This window comes from Muscardinus avellanarius, assembly GCF_963383645.1.
Source record: "Muscardinus avellanarius genome assembly, chromosome: X".
NCBI lineage: Eukaryota > Metazoa > Chordata > Mammalia > Rodentia > Gliridae > Muscardinus > Muscardinus avellanarius.
This window is the reverse complement of record NC_137792.1, coordinates 98,181,837-98,205,642: the sequence shown is the minus strand read 5'-3', so window position 1 is coordinate 98,205,642 and position 23,806 is coordinate 98,181,837. Positions and strand designations below refer to the sequence as shown.

General features: G+C 37.8%; 1 protein-coding gene across 3 annotated transcripts in view; it reads left to right on the top strand.

The window, feature by feature from the left end:
* The window catches only part of MID2 (midline 2), a gene marked incomplete at its 3' end in the record, with an annotated part of 523,130 nt that overhangs the window by 430,004 nt on the left and 69,320 nt on the right, over positions 1–23,806 (top strand). For 2 of the 3 annotated variants that reach the window (XM_080718702.1, XM_080718701.1), the window contains exon 2: positions 9,971–10,686. In XM_080718702.1, coding sequence (XP_080574828.1) covers positions 10,027–10,686 — 660 coding nt within the window. In that variant the 5' untranslated portion in view covers positions 9,971–10,026. Of the gene's footprint in view, positions 1–9,970; positions 10,687–23,806 lie in introns of those variants that run through there. The other variant, XM_080718703.1, reaches the window with a different exon arrangement.

Here is a 23,806-nt window from a genome sequence, read left to right as displayed (position 1 = left end):
CAGAAAGAGGATGTGGAAGAGAGTCAGATGGCTAAAGGGCGATTGGATGTTTTGCTTAGAAACAAACTAAGGATTGTTGTTGAGGCAGCTCAAGATTTGCATAAAAACAAAGAAAGGAATGTGGTCATGACAGTTGATAACCATAAAAACAGGTTAAAGGGTGCCATTGAGGAAGGTCTATTTGCTGTGATTGTAAAGGGCCCAGAGGCAGTGATTAAAGAGGGCAACTCTACCTTTCCTGCTGGCGGTTTATCCAGGTGCTTACATAGTGCTGGCTTTACTGGAACAAAGGGATTGTGGAGTCTACACCCAGATTTCAAACAAAGGCATGGGAAGCCAAGCAACATGTGTCAGGGTCAGAATGCCTGCAAGTGGGCCCAAATGGAGCAATTTGTAAAGCTGTGAGGGTGAAGTCAAGATTTCAAGGAAAACTCCTGCAATTCAGAAGTACTAGAAAAGTGGAATGACTACAAGAAAGGCTACAATTTGTAAGCCATTGAGACAGGCTAGAAGAGCCAGTATGCAGCCCATTGCAACCAATCTAGCCATAGCGGTGGGACTGCCATGGCCCCATGGAGATTGAATCTTACCACCATGTGCCTCCGAATTCTAGAAGTGGAGCTGCAAGGTAAAATGCTTGCCCTGCTATATTTAGATATTGTTTTGGTCCCATTCTTTCATCCTATGGCCCTAGTCTTACCTTGTGGAATTCAAAAGTTCACTCTGTGTCATTGTACACTGGGTGTGTGTAAATTTTTTTTTTTGTTTTTACAGGGACTCACAGCCAAGAGTTTACCTTGAGTCTCAGAGGAGACTCTGGACTTTGGGCTTTTGAGTGATGCTAAAATTGTTAAGATTATGGAACTCTTGAAGATGGACTAAATGCATTTCTCATTGTGAGGTGGCCATAAAATTAGGGCAGGGGGCAGAGTGTAATGGTTTAGGTTTAGAATGGCTCCCTATCCCTCATAGAAACAAGGTAGACTTGTTGGAAGCAGGGCTTGGTTGAAGAGAGTTGATTGGGGGTGTAACCTTGAGGATTATATATGTTCCCTCCTCCTCTGCTCCCTCTTTGGCTTCTGGCCTCTGTAATGTGAGAGCAGAAACATGCTATCTCCCTTTATCTACTTCCAACTGCCATACCCTAAGCCCTGCAGACCCAGCCTGACATGAACTGTACCTCTGAATTCTCCAAAAACTGTGAGCAAATAAATCTCCCTTCCTCTAAGTTGTATGGTCAGTTATTGGAGATTACATCAGTGAGAATGCTAAGAAGAGAACTAATTAGGGTGTATGCACATGGACAATTGTTTCTTAACCCATTTTGTCTCAGCATTCCTTATATAGGACACCTGTAAAAAATTTAAGTTGAGCAACAAAAATTTAATATATGTCATACATATGGGATGCTGTGATGTATGGCAAATGGTTCTGCCCTCCGAGGCATTTTAATGACAAACCATTGTTTTGTTTTTTTTTTTCTTTTTTCTGAATAAAGCTTTTTTATTTTTTATTATTTTATTATTTTATTTTATTTTATTTATTTTTTATTGGTGCACTGTATTCATACATCATAGTAGGATACATACTTTTGTAGACATACATGCACACAATGCCCAGTCAGCCCCCACCCGATCCCCACCCCATTCTCTCCCCATCCCTCCCTCCCATGCTTGGCTTAGTAGTTGTCATCTAGTATTATGGCAATTTATCTAAAATTAAATATGATAATCTCACATAACAGTTTCATTTGTCTGATACCAAGCTTTTGATGACTTAAAGATGACATTTCAATATTTCTTTTTGCTTTCTTTCTTACCAGAGAATATTTTTTTTTCTATTTTTTAGGTGAAACTATCATATATTTATATATTTATTTTTCAGAAAAAAATCTATCCTAATGTGGAATATGGACTCTAAGTACCCAAAACGATCTTGAAAAAGAACAAAGCTAGAAGATATATATTTTCTGATTTCAAATCATATAAAGCTACAATAATTGAAACAGTGTAGTACTATTCTGAAGGCAGATATATAAACCATTGGAGTTAAATAAAAGCCTAGAGCTAAATTCTTCCCTATATTGTCAAGTTATTTTTGACAAGGTTTCCACAAACATTTGGTGGTGGAAATAATAATCTTTTAACTAAATATTGTTAAAAAATAATAATCACATGGAAAAGAATAAAATTGGACCCTTACCTAATCCCATATACAAATATTAACTCAAAATAGATAATAGACCTAAATATAAATCTTAAGACTATAAACTTTTAGGAGAAAATCTGGGTCATAAAACCTCACAACATTGAAATTGGCAGTGACTTCTTGGTTATGATTCCAATGGCACAGGCAACAGAGGAGTATACAAACTCCCTAAAAATTAAAAAAAAATTGTATATCCAAAGACAATGTAAACAGAGTTAACAGTTACTAATAGAATGGGATAAAATATTTCCAATTGCTATATCTGAAGGTATATTAATATTCCAACTAGAAATCCTAAAAATTAACAATAATAAAGGCAAACAATACCCTTTAGATATAGGTAAAAGACTAACATAAATAATGAATCTCCACAGATAACCAATCTTAGTTGTCTGTTGGATGGAAAATCTTGTTTCTCTAGTTCTGGAGTGTGTTACCTATTTCTTCTTTGTAGTTAATCTCTTTGAGTATTTTCTCTAGTGCTGGTTTTGAAGACATAAATTCCTTCAGTTTCTGTTTGTCATGGAAGCTTCTTATTTCTCCATCTAATTTGATAGAAAGTTTTGCTGGGTAGGAAATTTTTGGCTGGAAGTTGTTTTCTTTCAGAGTTTGGAATATGTTACTCCAAGCCCTTCTGGCTCTCATGACTTGGTTTGGGAAGTCTGGAGTGATTCTAATTGGTTTGCCTCTGAATGTCACTTGGCCCTTGGCTTTTGTTGCCTTTAAGATTCTCTGCTTGGCTTCCACATTGGTCATTTTGACAATTATGTGGCGTGGGGATCCTCTTCTCCGATCCTGTCTAAAGGGAGTTCTATAAGTTTCCTGGACCTGTGTATCGACCTCTTGCTCTATGTCTGGAAAATTTTCTGCTATTACTTCCTTGAAGAGATTGTTGATCCCTTTGGTTTCACTTTCTTTTCCCTCATCTATTCCAATTATTCTTAGGTTAGCTCTCTTTAATGGGCCCATATTTCTTCAATATCAGATTCCTGCTGTCGGATTTTTTTTCTAGATTAGAAACTATGCGTTCATTTTTGGATTGCTCATCTTCTAAGAGCGAGATTATGTTCTCCATGTGTTCTAATCGGTTGTTTGTGCTTTGAATTGAGGCCTTTACTTCATTAATTGCATCCTTTATCTCTTTTTGGCTCTCTCTGAGTTCTTTTCGAAGCACCTCTATTATTTCTACAGTTATTTTCCTGATTTGATCTTCTAGAAATCTCTGATTTTCTGTTTTATCGGGTTCTGATGTTGTGGGGTTGTGAGCATTCATTGCTCCAGTATTATTCCTCTTTTCCATGATTTCGGAAGTTTGTGCCTTCTCTGGGTTCTTCCCTTGGGTCACTATGACTTCACTTAAGGTGTTCTGGATCTCGAGTCTGTAGTATCTCAGACCCCACTACTCCTTTACTGGGTTGTATCACAGAGTCTCCGACCCAGAGAGTCGTTAGAGGCTGCTTTAGACTGTGGGGGGTGCCAGGTTGCATGTTCTCCTATGATGTGATATCTCTGCCACCGCCCCTCCCCCACTGGGTCAAGTCCCAGGGAGTACAGTACTGGGATTTCTCCTCTGTGGCCCGCAATTTGACTCACTGTTCTTGAGTACGCAGATGTAGCTGTACTGGCCTCGTTGAATTCTCTGCTGCTGCCGCCGGTGGCAATATGGCGCCGCTGCTACGCCCTCGGCTGTGGGGCTGGTGTTTTTCTTCTTGGTTTTGATTTTCACTCTGAATCCCTGCAGCGTGTGCTGAGCTCGGCCACTGGGAGCTTTAGATGCTCTCTGCGCGGAGAAATCCCGCCTGGCTGTTCCGCAGTGGCTCACCTCGGCTTGCTGTAGCTGTCCCGTGAATTCGCAGGTGCCACCGGCAGTATGGCGCTGCTGCCGCGTCTGCCGCATCCTCGGGCGTGAGGCAGGTGTATCTCCTCTGTGGCTCTGTTCTCAGTCCGCTTTCTCTCTGGAGCCTGGTGAGTTTTTGTTTCACTGGTGATGGTGTTTTCTGGCTATGAAAGGCGCTGATTTTGTGGTAATGGAGATTTGTTGTTAGCGGGGCTCTTAAGCCCCGCTTTTCTCGGTCGCCATCTTCCCAGAAGTCCTGAATAAAGCTTTATGATTACCTATAACCCAATGACAGGTAATCATTCACATTTTGTCTTCATCCTTAGCATACTCTTTAATTCTGCATAGATCAGTGACTCAAAACTGAGTTTGTAACACTGTCATTATTTTATTTTTGCCATAACAATTTCTTCTGCTAAAATAAAATGATAGGAGTGAAACATTTTTCAGGAGTCACTTAAATATTTTTTTTTGGTGGTACTGGGGTTCCTGGAAGCCCTTCTATCTCCGGGCTACACTCCCGGACCTGTTTTTATATTTTTATTTGAAAACAGGGTCTCCTAAGCCAGCGCGCGCGGCTAGCTTCGAACCTGCGCGATCCTCCTGTCTCTGCCTCCCAAGCGCGGGGATTACAAGCGTGCGCCACCACGCCCGGCTTAAATATTTTTAAGTGAGTAAAAATTGGGAGTGGAGAATTTTCTGATACCTGGTGATCATTAAAGCTCTTATAAGGCAATGCAAAATGTATACAGGGTATCACTGATGTAGAAAAATAATAGAAAGAAGTGAGTAATCCAATAGAATTTATAAATACTATGCAATTACAGTTAGTAGCATAGTATAGTGGTTAACTATTTACACTTTGGAGTCAGATAAACCTGAGTTATAATTCTTTTTTTTAATTGACATGTAATTTACATATCATAGTATTCACCATTTTAAGGCATAAAATTTAATGCATTTTCTAGTATATTCAAAAAGTTGTTTAGCCATCACATCTATGTAATTCCACAACATTTTCATCATCCCTAAAAACTGTACCTATTAGTAGTCATTTTCCTTACCCATTTCCTGAACCTTGGCAACCACTAATCTATTTTCTGTTCCTGTGACTAGTTTATCTATTCTATGCATTTCCTATAAAGGGAATTATATGACCTTTTAAAACTGGATTCTCTCACTCAGAATAATGTTTTCAAGGATCATCCATCTTTTAGCATGTATCAGTATTCAATTCCTTTTATAATAGCCAAATAATATTCTGTTATATGGCTATACAACATTTTGTTAATCCATTCATTAGCTGACGGATTTGGGGGTTCATTACTTTTTGTCCACTATGGATACTACTGATATGTAACTTGTGTACAATTTCTTGAATGAGCACATTTTCAGTTTTGGGGGGTATATACATGGGAGTGGAATTGCTGGGTCATATAGTAACTCTCCATTTAACCTTTGAGGAACTGCCAAACTGTTTTCCAAAGCAGCTGCTCCATTTTACATTCCCACCAGCAACATAATTTTTTCCATATGCTGGCTGACACTTTCTATGTTCTGTTTTTTTTTGTTTATTTTGTTTTATTATAGCCATCCTGGCATGTGTGAAGTACTATCTCAATGTGGCTTTTATTTGCATTTCCCTACAGACTAATGATGTTGGACACATTTCCATGTGCTTATTATAATTTGTATATCTTCTTTGGAGAAATGACTATTCAAATCCTTTGTACATTTTTCAGTTGGGCTATTTGTCTTTTTTATTTTTGAGTTGTAAGAGTAGCATATATTTCTAGATACTAGACTCATATCAGATATGATTTGCAATATTTTGTTCTATTCTGTGAGTTGCTTTTCCAGTTTGTTATGGTTCTGTTGGCAACACTAAAGTTTTAAATTATGATGAAGTACCATTTATCTATATTTTCTTTGGTTGCTTATGCTTTTGGTGCCATTTCAAAGATTGTTGACTAGTCTAACTTCATGAAGATTTACACTTATTTTTCCTTCCAAGCATTTTATAGTTTCAGGTCTTATGTTTAGATCATTGATTCATTTTGTATTTACATTTTCATGTGACAATCTAGGACCATTTGTTGAGAAGATTATTCTGTCTCCATTGGGTGATCTTGGAACCTATATCAAAAATAAGTTGACAATAAATATATAGGTTTATATCTGAAGCAATCTTCCTAAGCTTGAACATTGGTTTCCCTACTTGCAAATGAGTTTTGACTCTGAACAATTACATTTTTGTAATAATAGCACATCTCTTTTAGAAAATTATACAAGATAAATGAGATAATGGATGCAAAGTTGCTTAGATAATTATGGAGATAGAGAAAATGGAGGATAGTAGAAAGGATGCTGACAGGTTAGGAGTTACAAACAAGGAGATCTCATAAATGAGAGATAGATAAACAATGTTTGAAGGAGTTGAAAAAATATTCAGTTCCCCCCAAATTGGATAAAGCAGTTACTGTATGATAATAAAAGAGTAGATAAATGTTACTTATAATAACTTATAGCAACAAATTTTAAACACCTTATATTACTCTTTATTGTGGTGAAATCAGTTAAAGTAGGTTACTTTAGAACAATGTTGTTTCACTTTTCCGCCAAGATTTTCTTTTTTGTACTGAAGGTTGAACCCAGGGATGCTCTGTCACTAGGCTACATACTCAGCCCTTTTAATTCGTTTATTTTGACACAGGGTCTTGCTAAGTTTCTGAGGCTGGCCTCAAACTTGAAATACTAATGCCTTTAGTCTCTTATGTAGCTGAGATTATAGGTGTGCTTCACCACTCCTGGCTGCCAAGGACTCCTGCGAGTCCTTTGAAAGTTATCGACAACCCTCTCCCATGAAAATGTATACATGGCATTAACAGAATTATGAAAACAGCTCTAGGAGGTTCAGAAATTTCTGGTTAAAAATCCTATTTAGACCTTAACCAAGGCAATCCTGACCCACAGCATATTTTCCCAAGCTTAATTTCATAGTGAGGATTAAGGGCTTCAGGCAAAATTGGAGAGCTTTTTCTCTCTACAGAATTTATATGTCATTCGATTAAGACTTAGAGCTGTGGTACTCTTATTTTATATAGGTTCCAACCCATAGACGTGCCTTTCAGCAATGCTTTGACCAACCCAGGTAGCTTGCAACACAGATCCTGTGGAATGCAGACATTGAAGCTCTGGACGAGATAGTGACAGAAGTGCAGTGTGAGGTTTAGATGGGCCTAGAGGAAAGAGATATCATTCTGGAAGTGATCAGAATGGGGTAGGAAGTTTTAGAGGGACACAGACAAAAATAGAAATAGAAACATGCTGTTTAGAAACCCTCTTGTAAATAGTCAAGATAAACTACAGTGAAGGAGGTGACATGATTGAAATAAAGGTGTAGGGGAAAGAGTACAGGCATTGGCATTAGACTGACCTGTGCTCTGAGTGTGTGTGTGTGTGTGTGTGTGTGTGTGTGTGTGTGTGTGTGTTTCCTGTTTGATTTCCTTAATGTCTCTTATTCTCATTTTCTTAAATATATGATGGATATAGTAACAATGCTTTCCTCACAGGCACCCTGAAAACCTTAATGTATGAAATAATGTGTATAAAGTGCTTTACATAGTACTCTGAATACAGGAGGAGCTCAATAAATATTTGATACCTTCTTCTAGTTTAAGGAACACTTTGTAAAATAATTTTAAATACATAGAGACATGCCATACTGTGAAGAAAAATATGAAATTGTTGATACTCTTGATGAGCAGAGAGAGTTAGTCAGGTGGAGCAATTTAAGCAATATTCCTTTCTTGAGTGGAAGTCTGAATTTTGCTTATGTGAAGTCTCTTCCAATTATAAGATTCTATGATTAATATATACATATATTCATTATTTCACTTTTTCATCCTGCTAAGTAAATGCTAATAGGTGTTATAAGGTAGAAAATACTGGCCACCAATTTTCAAGCACTTATAAATTGGACAATAAAAATACTACATATCTCACATTTTGAAGAGTGATTATATAAACCTTTAAACCTATGAATTTGAGATTCTTCCCTTTTATAGCTCAGTTTCCTATAGATTTCCATTAAATGTGCTGCTAGTTCAGTGTACTTAAAAGGTTTGATTTAGAAGTAGGTTTTAGGTGTACATCTACTGTACTTATACACTAAGTATAATTGTACTCAGTATTTATGCATCCTATGAGTAGGCTATGCAGATATCACTCACAAATGACAATATCTGAACAAATTCTAACAGCAGAATCAAATTTTCAATCCCTGATGAGGGTTTCTAATTATAGTGAAATGATGAACAGAAGATATTTAAAATAAAAATATGCTTTTCTCTTTACTATACAAAGGACTAACCATTACAGTGAGTATAATTTTACTTAGTTAAGGAAAGCATTGTATTTATATGTATGGATTTTAATTAGATGATGACCCTTGATAGTTAAATGTTTATATGTTCAGCTCAGCTTTAGTTTATATTGGATACCCTGGGCTCAATCCTCAATATTGCAAAAATAAATAAATAAATGCTTGTGGGAGAACAGAGAGACTGACCACATAGTTTTTTGTAAGTTGAGGAGATTTATTTTACTCTCTAATGAACACAAAAATGAAGGTTACCAGATCTGAAAATTAATGGCTTCTCACCTAATTTCTATATAGCTCTCGATTTGAATCTGTACACGTTTTATTTTCTCAAAATAAAATGTAAGCTGAATGTAATGGCACATGTTTGTAATCCCAGTACTTGAATGACTGAGACAAGAGGATAGCAGATGGGCATGGTGGCACACGCTTGTAATCCGAGCATTCAGGAGACTAAAACCAGAGAATCATGGTTTGTGGACAGTCTCAGTTACTTAGCGAGGCCCTTCGTGACTCAGTGAGATCCTGTTTCAAAAACTAAAAAAGTAAAAAATAGGACAGGGGGTGTAGCTCAGAGGTAGAATGCCCCTGGGCTCAATCCTCAGTATCGCCATAAATAAATAAATAAATAAATAAATAAATAAATAATAAGGATTGTGGCTATAGCTTAGTGATGAAGCACCCCTGGATCCAATCCCTTGTACTGCTGTAAATAAATAAATTAATAAATAAACAAGTAAATAAACAAAATCACAAAGTAATATGCTTTCATGATTGATCAGCCGCTGTTGCTGAGCAAGTCAAAACCTTTCACATTTGCCTTTATGAATTGAAGGGTTTTCTTAAGGTGTAGAAAGACAGTAAAAGCTGTCTTTGGTTCTTGTTTGTTTCTTGTAACTCAGTTTAGTAGATTTGGGATGGAACAGAAATTTCCATGTGTGGTAATAGGAAGTAATTCAAGTTTATACTCTGAAAAAGAACTTATTATCTTGCACTAAGAACTACGTTTTTCTAAAGATCTCTCTTCTTTTTTATTCAGGCTTTCAGAATGGAATCAATTCAGAAAGTAGAGAGTTAGTTTGAAATATGGCCTTGTTTTCTTTCCACTGGATGTGAATTAGAAGCAGCCCTTATATCTTGCCTGGAAGTGAAATAGAGAACAATATTGGAGAATAGAGATTGGGAATTTTTCAGGGCCTCAGACTCATCATAGTCCAGGAGAAGAGATGTCAGTGGAGAATATGTGAGAGAATGATCCTTGCCAACATTGTGAGCTGGACTGGTAATATTAATCAGAAAGCCAGGATTCAGAGGTGGCTGCTTGACTCTATTTAATAGCACAGAAGAATAAATACAGGCATTTGTCAAAAACAAGGTTTGAAGAGGGAAGAAAGGTGTACTGATTAATTCCTGAATTGCTTTCCTATTGCTAAAGCATCCGTGGGGAGTCTAGCATGTAAAGCCTCCATCAGTTAGAGTGTAATTATGTATATCTACTTTTCCTTTGGAAGTGCTTAATGGCTCTTGCTTTGTATTCCTTGCAGGTGAAAGCCCAGCCTCTGTGGTTCTTAATGCCTCAGCAGGATTATTTTCACTAAAGATGGAAACACTGGAGTCTGAATTGACCTGTCCAATCTGCCTTGAGTTGTTCGAAGACCCCCTTCTGCTCCCTTGTGCTCACAGCTTATGCTTTAGTTGTGCCCATCGCATCTTGGTCTCGAGCTGCAGCTCTGGTGAATCCATTGAACCCATTACGGCTTTCCAGTGTCCTACGTGCAGGTATGTTATTTCGCTGAATCACCGGGGCCTGGATGGCCTCAAGAGGAATGTGACCCTGCAGAACATTATCGATCGCTTCCAGAAGGCTTCAGTCAGTGGGCCCAATTCTCCAAGTGAGAACCGCCGGGAGAGGACTTACAGGCCCAGTTCCGCCATGTCTAGTGAGCGAATTGCTTGCCAATTCTGTGAGCAGGACCCACCAAGGGATGCAGTGAAAACATGCATCACCTGTGAGGTCTCCTACTGTGACCGCTGCTTGCGGGCCACACACCCCAACAAGAAACCTTTCACCAGCCATCGCCTGGTGGAACCAATGCCAGACACACATCTTCGAGGGATCACCTGCCTGGACCATGAAAATGAGAAAGTGAACATGTACTGTGTTTCTGATGACCAATTGATCTGTGCCTTATGCAAACTGGTGGGTCGTCATCGAGACCATCAGGTCGCCTCACTGAATGATCGATTTGAGAAACTCAAGGTAAGGGACCTGGGAAATATCCCTTATACAAGTTTGAGTCTTAATACATAGTCATACGGTTAGCAAGTTCCCTAATAAAATGGGTCACTTATCCTATATGACAAGCTAGTTAATTTCAAGTTGTTCTCATAAACAACTACTCACATACAAGTTCTCACTGGAACCTATATCATCTCTTGAATAAACCTGCTTGCCTTCTTATACTTTTGAACATTTCTGGGGGAGTTAGCTATGGCTAACTCCACTACTACTGGAGAAGCAGAGAAGCAGCACCCTCATATATTTGCTGTGATCTTTCCACCTCTTCTTTTAAGTATGTGAGTACCTGTGTAGGTGTACTACAATTAGCATATGTGCTGATTTGCATATATTTGGGTGTGTCTCTGTGTAGGTGTGGGTGGAGGTATCTGAGTGTATATGCATAAATGAGATATTTTGTAAAGGATAATTAGTATATACTTGTTTGTGCATATTCAGTACATTAAATAAATCAAAGTTTGGCATTGGTCATTATAAATTGCATTAGGCATTTAACACAGGGCTAATGCTAAGCTTGCTTTAAAAAGAAAAAAAGCAAACAAAAAACTTCAGTGTACCACAAAATCAGGAAGTCTAATCAAATACCTGAACTAAAAATTTAAACTGAAGGTAAGAAATATTTAGTCTGGTATCAAATTTTGTGCCAGTGTTTGTTAATGTGGGCTATAGATTGAAGCACTTGTTTTCAGTACTTGCCATGGGATATCCAAGTCTTTCATTTGTATTCATGAACAGTTTTCTGAAGTTGTTTTGCCATACAATATTTATGTGCAAGTCTAAGTTCCTGTTTTTATAAAATCCTCCTACCTTGCATTGATGTTGACTAGGTAATGCCAGGGCCAGCAAATTGTTTTATTCCCATTGCCTACCTGCTATGAGGTATAATTTCTCTTAAGAAAGAAGCTACTTAAATATTGTAGGGAAATAAAATGTTTAAATGGGCAATAGAATTATCACCTTGAAATATGACCTGGGTACATAAGCCAAGATAGACTAAAGATCCAGGAGGCATGGAAGAAAAGCAAGAAGGGAGTGGAGATTTTCCTCCTGGTGTGTTCTGGAAAAATCAATCAAACTTATATAAAAATCATAATGTTGGTGAAGGTAGCAGTATCTAGAATAGCATACGTTTTTCCCTCTGTTAGTTATAAGTAATGTTTAGATTAGTTAACACTGATAATGGTTTGTGCCTCTTTGGGTTATTATTTATATCAAATGTGTATAAAATTCAAAGTCTATTTTTTATTTCACTCAAGGTGATACTCTTATTCATATAAAGGCAGAAGAGAGGGATAGTTTCTTCATTCCTTAGAGTCATAAAATGTTAGTCCTTGGATTTAGCCTAGTCAAAGCCCTACACTTTAAAGTTGCATAACAGAGATTTTGAAAGTTTAAGTGATCTGGCCAAAGTCACAGAACTGGTTAGCAGTAGTAGGAGAACTGGAACTGAAACAGTCTCTAGACAGAGATAACTATCCTTTCTATTGTGGCCCGCTGCCACGTTGTTTTGGATCTCAGTTTTCCTCATAAAATATGATTTAAGACCTAACATAATTCTTCAGCAACTGCACATTTCATAGGTCACAGACAAACAATTAGCAGCATCAATGAAAGGGCATATTGTATAAACTTACAGTTTTATAATGGCAAAAGATGGGGGTGGGGTTATAGGAAGAGCGAAGGATATGGAGAGGATGAAACAATCTCTGCCAAAAATTTGCAGGTGTTAGAACTATAATAAGGCATTGGCCTTGAGAAATAATCCAAACAAATATCTGTGTCCATATGTAATGTTGAGATAACAAAAATAGACTGGATAGAATAAGCCTGCATCTAAAGAATAGCAGCTATTTGAAAACATGGGGACATTGGATGATGTATTAGACATTTGGCATCATGGAGATGAGGGCTAGAGGGAACACAAAAGTATTTTTTCAAAGATACTTTGGTCTGTGACTAATCAGTCGAAAGAAAAGCTAGATTGTGTGTGTGTGTGTGTGTGTGTGTGTGTGTGTGTGTGTGTGTGTGTGTGTATGGTGCTGATGATTGAACCCAGGGTCATTCTACCTCCGAGCTACACCTCCAGCCCAATTTTTAAATTTTAAACAAGGTCTCACTAAGTTGTGGAGGGCTTCACTAAGTAGCTGAGGCTGGCCATGAACCCGGATCCTCCTGTCTCAGCCTCTCAAGTACTGAGATTACAAGCCTGTGCCACCATGCCCGGCTAAAGCTAGATTTTAATAGCTCTCCTTTAATATTTTAGAAACTATGAAGAAAATTCTGATTATAAATTAAGTAGAAACTATTTTTGCTCATTTTTGGACAGAGAGTGGAAACATGAATCATTCCCAACTGTGTGATTTGTTATGCTGTCTGGAACATCTTGGACTTAGGGAAGGCAAGTGAGATGCTGTGTATGTGTGTGTGTACACAAATGCATCTGTGCGTGCATGTGTGTACATGTGTGTGTGAGAGTGTATGTGTGTATCATTTTGGTTTGGTGCCAAGAGTAAAGTAATATTAGTTCTCTACATTAAGTAGAGGAGACATCTGACTTCTATTGTCATATATACTTATTTCTTTGGGTTAATTTTAAATTAGAAAAGCATTTAGGATTATCCTCTTAATCTGTTTGATTCCTTTCTAAGGAGAAAATAGAAAGCCAGCTAGCAGAATCTATAGGAGAGTCTGTCCAAACATATTTTCCCTTGCTCCAAGAGGAGCAGGGAAGTCCTGTAAAAGAAGGAGAAGAATAATTTTATATAATCAAAGAGCTGCCTTTCTGTTCTGTAACTGAATAGTGTTTATTTTACCTTTTTTACTTTAAAATGTTTTTATTGTATATAACTACCTATTACATACTAATCTTTCTGATTAAGATGAGTTGCCTCTAATATTTACTTGTTCAACAAAGAATAAACAAATCATTATGTTATAAAGATGAAAGGTCAAAATAACTAGAAGATGGCTTGTCTTCTCATACTCAAAATAGACTCAAGGGCTTGGAGTTCTTATATATGATGATCTTATTTAGTTGTCTAGTTTTTCTATAGTGTTTGGGATGCATGGCCCATGTCCTTCAAAAGGCTGCCAGTGGTTCAACTAAGTGTTCAATTCCAAAGAATATATGTGTTTATCTAACGTTCATGATATACATTAAGAAACATAAAAAATCAATCAGTAAGACAAACATGAGAAGAAGGGAAGGGGAGGGAATGGGGCAGGAATTGGGTAAGGGCCAGTTGGGTGATGTGTGCATGTATGTTTGCCTCCACCACCTTGTACTCCATTAAGATGTATGACTACAATGCACCAATACAAAATTTTAAAAAAAGAAACCCAAATGAATGACATATTTATAATGGTTTTGCAGGAATCATACCAGTGTCTATAGCTCACTTTGTTTCTCATCTTAGTAGATATAAATTGGTTTTTTAAGCTGAGTGTCATGGTGTACACTTGTAATCCCAATACTTGGGAAGCTGAGACAGGAGGATCACACAGGTTAGAAGCCAGCCTTAGCTACTTAGTGAGGCTCTCAGCACCTTAGTGAGACTCTATTTCCAAAAAAATATATAAAATAGGTCTGGGAGCAAAGCCCGGAGGTAGAAGGTCCCTGTGTTCCATCCCCAGTACCACAAATAAGTAAGTAAGTAAATAAATAAATAAATAGGCCTTACCATTACAAATACTTTATTTTTGTGGCACTGGGGATTGAACCCAGGGACATTCTATCTCTGAACCACACCCCCAGCCCTATTTTTTATTCTTTATTTTGAAACGAAGTCTCACCAAGTTGAGAAGGGCTTCACTAAGTAGCTAAGGTTTGCCACCAACCTGTGATCCTCCTGTCTCAGCCTCCCAACTACTGAGATTACAAGTGTGTGCCACTACGTCTGGCTATGAATACTTTAGATGTCTGAAAAAAATCCCTCGTGAACTACTGACAATCTTCAAAATCAGAATATTAACAAAAGTATGATATGCCCTTAATTTTAAATGCCTATTCATTTTGATTGTTGGATTTCCAGCTGCCCAACCCTATGGTAACATCTGTATAAATCAGATGTGATTATTATAATTCTCTTTGAGAGTGATGTCTTCACATTTCCATGCCCAAAGCCTGCCAAAATTGTAGCTGATGAAATCCAGGGGGAATAGAGGAATTTCCAAAAAGGAATAAATAAGCACATTTTCTATTTTGCATTACATTTCCACAAAATCATTACTACAGATATTTTTAAATCAAGTTACATTTATAAGTCAAGGATCTTGTTGTTATTAAATTCTTATAAAATCTTACCTGGCAGTGGAGTAAGCTTTTTGCTATGGGAAAGTAAAACACACACACACACACACACACACACACACACACACACACACGTGAGAAACAGACAGACAGACAAGAAAGACATAAGGACAGACAGAGAATCAGACAGACACTGAGACAGAGAGAGTCAAAAATTGCCTGACAAAGAGAAGGGAGATATGAGACTTGGATAATGTTCAAAGGAAACCACAATGAAAGTTAAAAGGTTTGAAAATATGATATTCTAGAATCTTATCACAGTTGATATTGTCCTTCTTTCTACTCATTCTGTCATCCACTCACCCATTCTCTCTCAGCTGCCACCTTCTTCCAGTTACTTATCTACTCACCCACTTGACATTCACTTCTGTTGACCAAGACAGATACCTTCTCAACTTATGTACTAGATGGCATTTGACTATTTCTGAACCAGTGTGAGTATGTATATGAGTATAAAAGAAAAATATCTTTATAAGAGACAGAGTTGAGAGATGCTATATTTTCACACATATGCATGCATTGTTATATAGGAGTGTGTATATTCCTGCATTAATGCATTAATGAGTGGCTGAGAATGACTCTGGCTGTATATCAATGTGTCTATAAATGTATGCTACTGGATGTGAAGATAAGAGAGTATCTGTTCTATCTGTCAATAAGTCAGTCGAAGGGGACCATAAGACAAGCTTTCTTTACCTTAGGAAAGGCCAGTACCTCAGTAGAACCTATCTTAAGGCCAGAGATCAATCTAATAAATGACCTACAACATATAGACCCATATGAAGAAACATCTTTAATGGAGGTTAGGGTGGGTCACCATAGTTTCAAGAACAGAAAATGTTATTTCTCACTTTTATTTACTTAGGTCCTGAATCACAGAAGCTAAATATAAAATCGTGATATTTGAGTGCAAGTTTGTGCTAAGTTGTGGTAGTGATTTCAGAGGAAACATATGGGTGGGAATGGGGCCAGTGTCTTCCCAGAGCGTGAGAGTTGAATCAGCTTTTACCTCTTGATTATAATGTCATTTCTGCTTGCAGAATTGGCTTATCTGTTGTGTCTTAACTGTTCAAGATTGCTCCTCATTGCATATATACGTCTGTTTGTGTTTCAAGTTTGTAATGTTAAAATTTATTTTATTCCATCTCTATTCAAACTGTATTCTAAGATTCATTTGAATCCCTGTTCTTTTCCATTCAAGATTAATATTGATTTATCCAGCTCTGTATTCATTTAGTATTAACAAGACCCTGTGTTTGGAAGATGTTTTCTGTTGTTTCTTTCATTTAAGAGCAAGTTTAACAAATAGGTGCTCCTATTATCTATGTTCATATCTTTCTGTTTTCGTTATTTTTTTCTGTCCCAAGTCTTAATATGAACATCTGAAAGGGACTAATAATGATTAGTTTGCAAAATGTTGATTCAGATTGTTCTTGGGTTGATGACAGTCCTGTATATTATTGTTGGGCAGAGGAACATATTACAGAAATATAATATAGGTGAGGAAAGATTAAGGAAACAAGACTGATTAAACTCAAAGCCAGTGAAGTTTAAAGGGAAAAATGTGATAATGGCTTCAAATTTGTGAAGGTAATGCCTTTTAAATTCATGAAAGTAATGAAGTAATGCTTTGTTCTTTGTCATCCCTGAAGACAGAACAGCCAGTAACTTAAATTGTAGCATCAGAGATTTAGGCTATGAATGCATTCATTCATTCATTTATTGAACACTTACCTTTTTATTGAACCCTTTGGACACTGTGGTGGGAGCAGGGGACACAGACAATAAGGCATAGTACTCTGCCATGAATGGGCTTTGAGCAAAGTAGGGGAAACAGAAAAATAAACAGAAAGTTATGATTCAGTATGGTAAATGCCACGACACATTTGCAATAGATGCTCTGAAGCACAGAGGACAGCAAGGACAGGTATTTAATCAAGCTCAAAAATGGAGAACCATGAATGTTTTGAGGAAGATTGGTCAAACTGGAGAGAATCTGTGAAGAAAGACTTGATAGAACTTGGTGAATAACTATATTGGTTATAGATGATGGTGAGAAAGAAGTGGAAAAGGATTTTTGAGTTGTAGATATTTTGAATGGTGGTATTAAGGACAAAATGTGGGAAATAGGAGGAGGTAGCAGTTTTTTTAGATGCTTTCACTTTAGTTTTGAATTTGATGCAGTTGTAGGCCAATCAACATTCACTCTTTCATCAAACATTTTCTGAACAAATATTAGGTGCCAGGCACCAGGAAAGGTGTTGGGATTACAGTGATAAAAACAGTATAATCTCAATCCTGGTGGAGCTCTCACTCAGTTCAGTGAGCAGAGACAGACAATTATGGTCACAGTTATAAGACAGTGTAAGCACAGAGAGTTGTGAAATAGCAGAGGAGAGATAGTAAACGTGTCTTTGTGTGAGTGTTTTTTACACCCCCCAAATAGTGGGTGAGGTAGAGTCAGGAAAGGGGAGTGTTATAGTATGGATAAAAGAGTCTTCAAATATCTGTAAGAGAGAAAGAATGGAGTACTTTTAGAATGAAAAGGGCAGGCTGGGCGTGATGGTGTATGCTTGTAATCCCTGCTTTCGGGAGGCCGAGACAGGAGGATCACAGATTCACAGCCAGCCTCAGCTATTTAGTGAGGCACTCCGTAACTTAGTGAAACCCTGTTTCAAAATAAAGAATAAAAAAATAGGGCAGGGGGTGTAGCTCAGAGGTAGAATTCCCCTGGGTTCCACACTCAGACCTGCAAAAAAAGTGGGGGCATGTATCCTGGTTGGAATTGAAATCTAGGCCTTTATGATAACTGAAAAATCAGGGAGAAATAGATTTGACCATCTTCAGCATGGAGGTAGAGTTGTGCTGTAATGAGCAAAGTGGGGGCCAAGAATTGTGCCTTACAGAACACTCGTGGACTAGAAAATAGACATGAAGGAAGATCAGATGAAAGAGAGAGAAAGGGTGTTCATATGAGGCTGATACTAAAGAATAATAAAGTGGGATACCATCCTGAGGCCTCCAGAAAAGTTGAGGTGCTTTGGCTCGCTATTACAAATGTTACAAAAATACTGTATTTAGGATTTTAGTACAGTTTTTTTTAGAAGGCCCAAATAATAATTTACCTGTTTAAGCTAGAGGCTTTATTATACACCTTAAGGGGGAGAGGGGAGAATGCAGGATGGTTTGGGCAGCACACCTGATAATGGAAAAAGGGAAGGTATGTCTTTGATCCATGGTTGCAGACTTCTAAAAAGAAGAGGGATGGCAACTTGTTAGACTTGGCCAGAGGGTCTGGATATTCTCTAACGAGTATCAAGTAGAGTAGACCTATGTGATATATATCCAGTATATCACCTGCATCTCATTCTGAGACATAGCCTGTGTCTATAAAACAGCAAATAAATGTTTGGGGAAAGAATAAACTCTAGCAGAAGCGTGTGGGCTTCAGTTTGTGGACCAGATGGTGTGTTCTGTTGTTGAAAGGCCATATGTAATTGATACATAAAGTGACAGACTGAAGCAAAAGCAAAGTAAGTATTTTAAGACACACAGTTAAAAAAAGAAGGTAGACTATGACCCCAAAAGCATGTGAAGATTCTAGCTTCTGGCTTTAGGAAGAGCTAGGAATGCCAGTGTGTAGACAGGATGTCAAAAAAGTGCATGTCAAAGAATAATAATGGGGTCACTAGCTCAGATTATTTTTAAAAACGAAATTGTTTTCTGTCAATTTGAGAAGACTCAGGTTTGGGGTGCATTGGCCTTTGTTTCTTCTTCATCTTTCCTGTCTACAATCCTATCCCAAGATTCAATTTATCCATCAAAGCCCCAAGATTGGAATCCTGCCTAAGTTTATATAATGCTCCCCTTTTACCTTTCTAAAGGTAAGGAAAGCTGGTAGTGGTGGCACATGCTTGTAATGCCCGATCTTGGAGGGTGAGACAGGTTTGAAGCCAGCCTCAGCTATTTAGTGAGGCTCTCAGGAACTTAGTGAGACACTGTTTCCAAATAAATTATAAAAATAGGTCTGGGAGTATAGCTGGGAGGTAGGATGCCCCTGGGTTCTACCCTCAGTACCACAAAACAAAAAGTAAGGAAAAATACAGATATCCTATGTCAATACTAGATGTTTCAATAGAACAAACAGAAAGATTGCCCTCCTTTTTAGTTTTCAAGTGTTACGGTGTCAGGTTGGTCTGTGTATGTGTGTTCACTTACCTGTGAATATATCTACTTTCATAGAGCATGACAGATGAATATCAGAGTCTAGTTTGTGCCACGAGAGTAATCTCTCCTACTTTAATAAGAGATAGTGTTTTGTCATGTGGCTAGATTTCTTGTGAGAGTCAACTAAAATAACCTGTGTCTAGAAAAGCAAAAAAAAGCAATCATTTTAGAGGGTTAGAGAAGCCATTTTTAAAAATAAGATGCTGTCTAGAATGAGAATAGCTCTTGCCCACCCTTCTCAGATGGCAAAACATGTTCCTCTTTGGGAAAGGATCTATAGAGTACAAAGAGGCTGAATCTATATTGCACAAATGAAGTGTTGGAACTTGGGTAAAAATGGAATCAGTGTAGACTGCCAATTTAGCTAACTTGGGCCCTTTAACATCTCAATTACGCAAGCCAGCCAGATCTTCCCCTTGCTTTGTGCTGTTTAGACATATGTACAATTTTGTGAGAGCTAGAATGATGTAGTTGTCAGGAAGTAAAGGAGGGTCTCGTGGTTTTATAAGCTAAAATGGATTCTCTAACCCTCACAAAGGGGAAGCACAGAAGAACCCAGAGGTAACCTCCTGCAGCAGGAAATGGGAGCTTCATCCTGCTCTCTCTGCCAATCTCCTGTCCTCATTTCCTCTCTGAAGATATCTCCATTCCAATCTCCCCTGCCACTCTGGCTCTCTTGCTGTCACGATTCAACTATTCTGAGGAAGTTTTACTAATTGCAATTGGACAGAGGGACCCTGGCCCAGTCACTAACTGGACTGCATAAGAAGAGAATAATGTAAACCAATTCTTCAAAACTGAGCAACAACAACACAGAGGATGCTTACTTGTTACATAAAGAGATTTCACACACACACAAACACACACACACACATACACACACACACCCTCTGTTTACAACATAATAACATAATAACTTGGCCAAATCAATCAAATCATTCAAACCTAGAGTGACCCAGAATTTTTAGTTCTAAATGATTTGTCAGTGTTAGGCATGATAAGGAAAGGGTGAGGAAATAGACTGCATAATTGCTTCAATTCTCTGCTTCCTTTTGCATATGTTCATTATTGAGAATCAATTCCAATTTGAGAGGAGGCTTTAATTCTTTGTAAATGAATAGGAAGTGAGTAAGTAAATGTTCAGTGTTTTCCTCAAATTATGTCTCATAATGTAAGAAAACAGTGGCAAAAAGCCATCAACAGATGGTGTTTTCATTAGCCAAAGATTTATTTTTCAAAGCATTTTCATATTAATGAAGCAAGGTTGAAATTAGAATCATCTTGTCAGTTATAGTTCTGTGTTGTTAAAATACACTGGCATTCTGCAAATTGCTAGGGGACCCAGAGCAAACTAACCATTTGCCATAATTTCGTGATAGTAACCCAAGGCCCATAGTCTAACCAGACCCCAAATTATCTTTTCAGCCCTAATTTTTGTTTTCAGTGGCTTTATAGAAGGTGTGAGTCTCAGTTCAGGGCCATAAATGAGGAGTACACAGCAGGATTCTTAGTCCTGCTTTGCACTGTGAATTATTTATGAGCTATCAATTTCATGACCAGTGTTGCAACGAGGCTCATGTGCTTGTTAAAAAAATTCTCCCCATGGAATCCCATGTGTGAATGGAAACATTATGGTTAGAAATACAGATTTCTAATACTGTTTCTGCTCATCAATCCAGATTATATTTACCTAATAGGTGAATGTAGTCATTTATGATACATGGCATTTCCATTGATCTAGAAATTTGGACCATTCTGTTGGAGGAAATCGAATGATTGTATCTATTACCCATTCCTACTCTTTAACTTTTAAGCTAAACCCTTTGATCAAACTGATCTCTATCATATTCACCTTATGACCAACCTTTTGAAAAGGAGTCTAGACTTGCAGCCTCCACTTTATCACTACTGACATACTCTTTAACACTGTATGATTTGGCATTTGTTTCCAAAGCCTTACTGAAACCCCCTTTTCAAAGGTTATCTGTGACCTCTAATTACCAAATCCCACTGCCTTTTATCAGTCCTCATATTTCTTGTCTCTCTGCATATTTGAGAGTGACAAATCCTTTCTTAAAACATGTTTCTCTTGATTATCCTCTTAGCTTGGCCCAGACCTGCTTCAGCAACTGCCTCATATTGTAGCCTCCTCCTAACCAGTTTCCCAGCCTCCAAGCTTTCCTCTTTCATTCTGCTCCACATATTGGTGGTAGATCAGTGTCCTGAATGCAACCCCAATTATGCCATTTCCTTGATGAACAGCTTTTGGCAAGAAGCTAAAAAAGCTATTTTTGAAAACGCTAAGAAATATGTAGATACAAACTTATCTACACATCAAGACCTTTCTAACAGACCTTTCATCTCCATTTCCAGCTTTGTCTTCTACTACTCTATTTGTACCCTCTTCTCTAGCCAAACTAAACTACTGGTCTCTGAACAAGTCCTATACTTTATTCTTTTTTTGAGATGGAATGTTTCTTATGTTGTCCAAGGCTGGCTTCAAATTCCTGGTATCAAGTAGTCCTCCTGCCTCAGTGTTACAAATAGTTGAGACTCCAGGTGTACCACAGTGCCTAGCTGCTTTATTCAGTGTTACTTTTGCTCATGCTACTCCTGTGCCTTGAGCACCCTGCCCTCATCCATATCTGTTTAATAAAATCCTTCAGTATCTATCTTAATTTCACCTCTTCTCTGTGAAGTCACTGCACCTTGTGCAGAGTAGGGATTGAGCCAAGGGGCATTCTACCTCCAAGCTACACCCCCATCCCTATTTTATTATTTTTTTTATTTTGAATTAGGGTATCAATAAGTTGGGAGGACCTCACTGATTAGCTGAGACTGGTTGTGAACCTGTGATTTTTTTTGTCTCAGCCTCCTAAGTAGTGGGATTACAAGAGCATGCCAACACTCCTGGCTGCTGACATCTATTTAGCTTTGGGATTATGTCCAAATCAATGATTGCTACCTTTTTTTCACTTTCCTGATATGGATACCACAGGTTGAGACAGCATGGGAATAAAGAAGGTCATGGCAGATACTGCCAAGTGAAGAAAAATGGAATAAACAATAAAAAATCACTTCTAAAAGAATAAAGCCAAAGAAAATAAGAAAAATATGGCAAGAAGGGAAGAAAGGGTTAAGCTGATCCTCAAAATCCAGTTTAAAAACAAGTTAAATCAGACTACCTAGCCTAGAAATGCATATATCTACATGAATATGTCCTCTGGGATGTATTTCATGGGACCAGTGCCAAGGTTATTAAGGAGCTACTGCTACTTAGTGGAAAGGAAATGAGCCAGGATGTCTGCATCCCTCCACTCCCCAGTATCTTTCCCATCATCACTTCCAAAAATGTGAACTTTGAACAACTGCGAATCATAAGAGCCATGGAGACATCAGAAAACTAGCATACATGACTGTGAGAAGAAATGTTATCAGAATAAGGACCAGGAGATTGAGGTCTTACACTTGAAACAGACTGTGGGGTGTTGGGATAGTGGGTAAGAAGGTAGTAGATACTAGGATAGTTCCTGGAGTAGAAGTTGCCATCACATCTGAGGAAAAAGGGGGAAAGGAAGGATACAAAAGCCCATGATCGTCAGTGTGGTGGCGCACGCTTGTAATCCCCGCACTTGGGAGGTGGAGACAGGAGGATCACGTAGGTTCAAAGCCAGCCACGCTGGCTTAAGAGACCCTGTTTCCAAATAAAAATATAAAATAGGTCTGGGAGTGTACCCCGGAGGTAGAAGGGCTTCCAGAAACTGCAGTACCACCAAAAAAAAGCCCATGATCAATCTAGAGTGAAATAACATTCTATTTTTTTTATATATATGGAATGGGAGAGAATAGCTTGCTCAACTGAGAATATGCTATAGTTCTGAGTACTATTCTAGCCATGTTATATTCAACAAATCTGCACAGTGCTTCTAACATGTACCTAAATGATAGTATGTACCAGTAAGTGATGCTATGCAATGAGTAGTCTCTGGACAGTCAAACTTTGTGTTTGAAGCTCATGATCTCCCTGGGTGAGACCTCAATGCCAAAGAAGGAAAGCTGGAAGATACAGTGCTCAATTTTGATGAGTCTCACACTCAAAATAGTATATCTTTTTTCCTGAAGAAGCCTACTTATAAATATATAGTTACCAACAAAAAGACAAAAATTTATAGATTACTGAGTCAAAACTGCAACTCAAAGCAGGGTTCTAGTCTTGGCTTTTGCTGCATACTAGTTATGTCTGACAAATGCTTTACCCTCATTCTAAAATTTCGGTTTTTTCATCAACAAAACACTGTCATCTGCATGGAATTATTATAATATATAAATGGTATATAATATACAAATTGTGTAGTATTTGACAACTAGAAATCACTCAATAAATTATAGTTTCTTTTAGTCTATGCATCTGTAGAAGAGCTGATACATATTCTTTGTATGCAGTTTCCTCTGAGGGAAAATTGAAATATTGACTATGAAATACTTTGGAAAGTTAAATATATTGTAATGTTATAAAATTTTACTTTGCTTTAATGTCAACAAATT